The sequence below is a fragment of the Otolemur garnettii genome, unplaced genomic scaffold (assembly GCF_000181295.1).
Source record: "Otolemur garnettii isolate 467f Iridium unplaced genomic scaffold, OtoGar3 scaffold00001, whole genome shotgun sequence".
In the NCBI taxonomy this organism is placed as follows: domain Eukaryota; kingdom Metazoa; phylum Chordata; class Mammalia; order Primates; family Galagidae; genus Otolemur; species Otolemur garnettii.
This window is the reverse complement of record NW_003852396.1, coordinates 72,108,134-72,114,225: the sequence shown is the minus strand read 5'-3', so window position 1 is coordinate 72,114,225 and position 6,092 is coordinate 72,108,134. Positions and strand designations below refer to the sequence as shown.

The following is a 6,092-nucleotide window of genomic DNA, read 5'->3' as shown; positions in this document are numbered from 1 at the left end:
CCCTCTTCCTCTCCAATTGCAGAAAAACAACACAAATCATGCCTCTGGAAAGGAACCTGTCCTGTGCATACAGAATGGAAACTGTTTATAAATTCTTAATCCCCTGACATTGAAAGTATGGGGACCGGCTGTCCTGGATTTTTGGGGGGGGGGGGGACAAATGTGTTCATTATACCACATGTCCCTAGTTTTTATTTGGAAAAAAATATGGTCTCCAGAATCACAAGCTCTTTCTCAACAGGTTTAAAAAGAAATCTTCGTAAGCAACCTAAATTGAAACCTGAGACCAACCAAGATTTCTTTAGAAATGGGAGGTGGGGGCAGGGTCTGAGGAATGAGCCTCCACTTGTCACTTTTTTGTCCTTGGATTTTAGGCTATGGTCACTAATGAAGGCCCGAGAGGTCGACTGTCTTTCCTCGCTCGGAGATCTTGTAAACCTTACCTGACTCTACTGCCGCCTTCAGTCAACAAAGAGAACTACATGCCCACAAAAATACCTCAGTATTAGGTACCATGGTGATGCTAGTCCCACCACTTTGCATCTGGGTAAAAATTTCAGGTAAAATGGTAATGGAGAAATACTAAAAAGGAGTTAACACTTCACTGTGTTCTTCTTGTTGTTGCTGCTGCAAAGTGTAGTTTAATGTTAGCTTTGGTCAAAGAGGGTCATTTGAAGTGAAAGCCTTGAAAAATCGAAAACAGCCAAGGATGATAGGTCAACCTATTTATTTGGAGAAATCTCCTAATATCTACTTTGCCCTATGCCAAATTACTTTTCCCTCAGTTGACATGGGGCATTTGAGTCTTCCTGACTCTATTTACTGGTGAAAGGAAAGTGATTTAGTGAACTCTACAGATGATCTGCAGCCAGGAAATGTTGGCATATAAGCTTGGAGGGGAAAAAAATGATACATAGCTCCATAAGGACGTTGAGGACGTGGGCAAAAACAAAACAAGAAACCCAGAAAAATGGAAGGCGGCAAAATGAACCCATATTATTATGAGAGGGATAGGCCACAAAGCTATGACTAGATAAGAGTTTATAATTTCACGTGGTAATCCAGAAGTTAAATACTGCTGGGAGGCTCTACAGACCAAAGCTGGAAAGAGGCTGAGGTCTTTGGAGCAGTGCGACTGCCAGTAAGGACTTATGTTCTTACCCGCTCCCTTCCTTGTCAGGATCAGAAAGTCAAAGAAGGTGAAGAGGCTAACAACGCTGATTTACAAAGACAGCGAGGAGGAACTAAGTCTGTCTGAGCCAAATCTGGACGTCTGAGCTGGGGCGACAAGACCCAGACAACCACCTCAGGAAATGAGTAAATGAAAAGGGGAGGTCGTGGAATTATTTAGTCCTACAACATCGCTGCCTAGACCTGGAGAGGGGAAGAAGGTGCAAGAAGAAAATCTCAAAAAGTAATTTTGACAGTGACAACGCTAGTTAAGCTACAGCAGCCCCCCCCCCCCATGTCCTGTGTTTGATGTCAATAAAGACCAGGAGGATTGGGCTTTAGCAAGCCTTGCGAATTTTCAGACCTCTATTAAGTCTGGACTTGGGGCCAGTAGGGGGTCCAGGTCACGTCCAGGCGACTTGGGTTATCCAGGGTGCTAGAGTGAGCAGGGTCTGAGAGTTGCAGCTGGGAAAAAAAATTTAAGTTAGGGACATTCGAACAGTAGTAATGGGGACGGGGAGGAGTGGGCTCTCTCAAGGGCCAGGAATGTGGGGGCAGCTAGAGGAGGAGCGGGGCCCCAGCAGGAGGCGCCGGCGGGGCAGGGGGGTCTGGGGACTTGGGAGCCCGGGCGCAGGGCGGGAAGGGGCCGGGCCGGCGCTGGGGGCGGGACCAGGCGCGGTGGCGGTGGCGGGGGCTGCGGCGCGGGGGGCGGGGCAGCGGGGCCCGGGACACCCACTCCCGGTCCCCTGGCGGGGAAGCTTCGGCTTTGGTAGCACTGGAGGTAGCAGCGGCCGGAGAGTGACTTGCGGGGGGCACCAGCTGCCGTGGACCCGGGACGCTTCGCCCCTGGGGACCCTCCGCTGACTTTCTCCGCCGCGCCGTCCCGCGGCAGTCGGCGGGATCCCGGGCCGGCAGGGAGCGCCGGTGGCGGCCGCGGCACCATGAGGCGGCCGTGGGGCGCGCTGCTGCTTGGCGCCTTGCTCTGCGCAGACGGTAAGCGGCGCCGCCGCGCCCGCGCCGACCGGCACATAGGGAAAGTTTGTCCCTGGGTCCGGCTGCTGCAGGACTCACCTCCCGGGAGCAGGACAGCACAGGCTGGGGCCTGAGACCCCTCGCCCTCACTCCAAGCAGTAGCCTGAGATTGCGTGCTGGACGAGGGAGACTGGGAGCTCCCCCCAGCTCCTCAAGTCCTAGAAAGGGCAGTGGCGGAGGGGTTGCCGGGCTGGGGTCTGGGCCGGGGAGGGGGTAAGGTCTGAGGCGTTCGCTCGCTTTCCCTCGTTGCTCTTGAAGAGCTGCTGCTTTTTCAGGTTAAGATATAGTCTCTGTGTCCTTGGTGCCAGTGAGTGTGTGCGCAGAAAGGGAGGCTGGTGGCTAAATCCATAAATTGTGAATAGCCCTTCCAGGGGCGGGGAGGTCTCAGGCGGTTGCGGAGAGGGACCCCAGTGGAGGCTGAGTACTTGAGCTCTGAGGATTCCTGTACTCGGAGAATAACTTCTCGTACCCCAGACCTTGCTCCCACCGAGGGTCTCTGGGCACTATTTGGTCGCAGCATCTCCCCTTAGTGGTGTTTTGCGTTCCCTCTTCTGGCTGCGGCCAATCAGCTTCCTGCTCTGGAACCCCCCCCCACCCCCACCCCCTTTCGGGGGAGGGTGTTGGAAAAGGGACTGAAGAAGAACGCTGGGAAGAAACTGCTGGAAGGCTCCTGTCCATCTGCCTTGTCCGGGGTAGGGGCAAGGAGCAGGTATCTCCGAACTTAAGAAAGCAGCCTCCTGGCCGGCGGTCTGGGGCCTTGGCCCTCAGGGGAGCTGAACGGATGGCGGCAGGACTGCTGGTTCATCTGCTCCTTATTAATAACTTGCTTGGTGCCCGTACGCAACTGTTGTGTGTGATTAGGGCTCCAGTGGAATCTGTTTCTCTGCAGACTCTTAACGACCGTGGGTGCACCCCGTGATTTAGCAGCTGCCTCTAGTTTGTGCCCAAAGATCAAAGAACTTTGATCTTTGATCCCCAACCCTATTCACCCACTGCTATCCGACGTGGGGAAGGGGGGGGAATCCGAATCTTCTCTTTTTCGAAGCCAAGATGAGGAGGTGGGGTTCAGAATGGGGGGCGGGCTGTAGACCCTAGCCTTGCACTGGTCTTTTCTTTAACGGAGAACTCTTGTGGAAATAGTGCAGATTTCGGAACCTGCCTGGCAGGGCGTGGAGATGTCTAGGCACTTGTTTTAAAGATTGGTTTACCTCCCAGATCCAAAACAGAGTTCTTGTCTCTGTTATTTAAACTACCCGTGGGCTTTAAATGGCTTTTTTCCATGTCTTCTCTAGCGCCGACTGAGCTCTTTCTCCCGGAGGAGTAGTAGCCTGGCCGACCCACGTTCTTCTTCCTACTGTGCTCTCCCCCTCCCCGGCTTTCTCCTAGAAGGTTATTTGTAGCCTCTTTGGCGTGTCGGGACAGCGGCCCTACTGGGGTAGGAATGTAGCTGTTCTTCCCACCACATGGGCCCCTTAAAGGGACAGCTATGCTTTTTGGGGGGTTTCCCCCTTCGGGTTGCAAGGGAAGGAGATGGAACTTTCCTCTCGGCCCCCTGGAGGAAGTTTTGAAAAAGATCAAGGGAAATGGCAAGGCTCTGGGAAAAAAAAAAATAGGTCTAAAACGGATACCAACAAAGCCAGAGAGGAGATTGTCGCCTTCTGCCCTAGGGAAGGGGGAGCTGGAAGGTTCTGGGCTGAGACTGGCCAAGAGGATTTGACTGCTCCAGAGCTGTCAAAACTGTATATCTTACATCCACAAATAGGATGGGGGTAGAGAATTGTGTGTATTTAATGCTTCACAGAAAATGACGGGAGGGTTCTTGGTAACTCCTGAGACTTTCTCTTAAGGGAAACAGTTTACTAGAAACTTCAAAGAATGGGAGGCTTTCTGTGGACATGTGTAAGGGTAGTCAGTAGCATGAAGATTTACACTTCACCTGGCCTGATACTGTGCCATCCTTGAGGGCCTGGAGGGGACAGAGTCACGGTTTGCCAGCCAGACTGAGCAGTTCAGAGCCTGGAACCAGCACAATCAAAAATACTACTATGACAATCCCTGACATTAAATTCTAGGGGCTTAGGGAGACAACAGTTGTTGTATGTTTAGTAGTACGCCAGTTAGGCAGAATTAACCTCAGCTATAGTGAATTCAAGACACTCAAATTTAAGGTGCTTATATGGATGTTTCTAGGCATTTGGGCTTTTCCTAGAGCCTGTAGGTTTGGCTTCAGCCTACATAATACACCAACCTTAAAGACGGAAGGTAGCTTGGTTGCTGGTAATAGCCATAGGTATTTTTATCTTGAAGTTTGAGGTAAGGCAATGGACACCTATGACCATTTCAAGAGTAGAAACCAAGTTTGTTCTGGAGATCTCTTCTAGGTAAGTGAAAATTCTGCCCAGGAGTGCATAGGTAGAAAAGAAGGTTGTATCTGAGAATAAGTACAAAAGAGGTGAGTTGAGAGGTATCTCCTTTCCATCTGGCTGTTATGGTTGTCATGACCATAGTTGTAATGGGGCTTGAGTGACCTTGTCCCTGATCTTTTGGATTTGTGAAAGATGCTTGGCCTGTCACTGATTTTGGATTTCCTCTTCTGACCTCTGTTGAATATCAGATAACATCTTTGGGATTGGCACATGGTATTAAGGATGACAGGTGCAAGGGAACTAAGTCTGGCCATGTCTGATACAGGGCATGTTTGTTGAGCATGTCCTTCTGGGCCAGCAAAGGACACAGGAGGTGACAGAGGACAGGGTGTTTTATAGCTCTTTCTTCATTCCTTTTTTTTTTTTTTTTTGGTGAGTCAGGGTCTTGCTTTGTCATCCAGACCAGAACTCATAGGCCGAAGCAGTCCTCCTGGCTCAGCTTTCTATGTAGCTAGGCCTACAGGGGTATGCCAACTCTCCTGGCTATTTTTTAAGTTTTATGTAGAGAAAAGGTCTCCCTATGTTACCCAGGCTGGTTTGCTCATTTTTCTACTGATTATCTCTTAGTCTTGACCCCTTAGAAGACGGAAAATGGGAGTGATTGTTAATGTTGCTGCTTCTTTAAAGAGAAAATCCACATGGGGGCAGATAGGGGGTGTTCCTGAATAGAAACAGAATTTCAGGGATAATTTTAAGATGTAGTCTTGTCTTCTTTATGACATCTTATAATTATGAGACAGTTCCAGGCCCCTGGTTGCTAGGTCTGTTAGCTTGTTCCAGCCATGATCTCTCTACATTCCTTGACATAGCTTAGCCAAGAATTTTGTCACAGTTGCATGGGCATGGGGTATCTGGGCCCCAGACTGTGTCTGGATTGCCATCTCATCTTCTGCAGCGGAAGCTCTTCTCCCCTCCTCCATCTGGTAGGATTCAGTAACCCAGGGAAGACTCAGTGCTGACTGGTTGGCTGGCAGAGGGCAAGTTAGGCCTTATAAATAGCTCTGATGACGGCCTGTGCTTGTTGCTCTCCCTGCAGCTTAGAGCTGGCAGGGTCAGGTTCTTTCTCCTTAGTACACTCAGAAGCATTCCCGAAACTGGGCTCTGCACCCATTCATTTATTCAGCAGACACACATTTGTCAAGCACTAATGTAATCACTGCACAACTAACTCGGTAATTACGAAGCAATGGCAGACTTGGGTTTGAATCTGGGCTTTGGCACTTCTGGGTGACCCTGTGCAAAACACTTAATCTCCTTAAATTTAAAAGTTCTTATCTGCAAATAGGAGTGGGGTGGTAGGTAGGGTAGTAATGAATTTCACATTAGAATAGTGTTAAAATTGAATGAGATAGTAGTATGTTCAAACTGCTCAGCACAGAGCTTGACAACTCTGTGTTACTATAGGGATTGATAACTGTTAGCTGCCGTTAGTGAGGTTGTATAAGTGGATCAGAGATTGTTCTT

At 50.0% G+C, this 6,092-nt stretch overlaps 1 protein-coding gene across 1 annotated transcript in view; it reads left to right on the top strand.

Annotated features, from left to right (window-relative positions):
• Nucleotides 1-2,111: 2,111 nt before the first annotated feature.
• The window catches only part of LRP4 (LDL receptor related protein 4), a 55,537-nt gene continuing 51,556 nt past the window's right edge, over nt 2,112-6,092 (top strand). The window contains exon 1 of the mRNA XM_023510091.1: nt 2,112-2,163. Within this exon, the coding sequence (XP_023365859.1) occupies nt 2,112-2,163 (52 nt within the window). The remainder of the gene's footprint in view (nt 2,164-6,092) is intronic.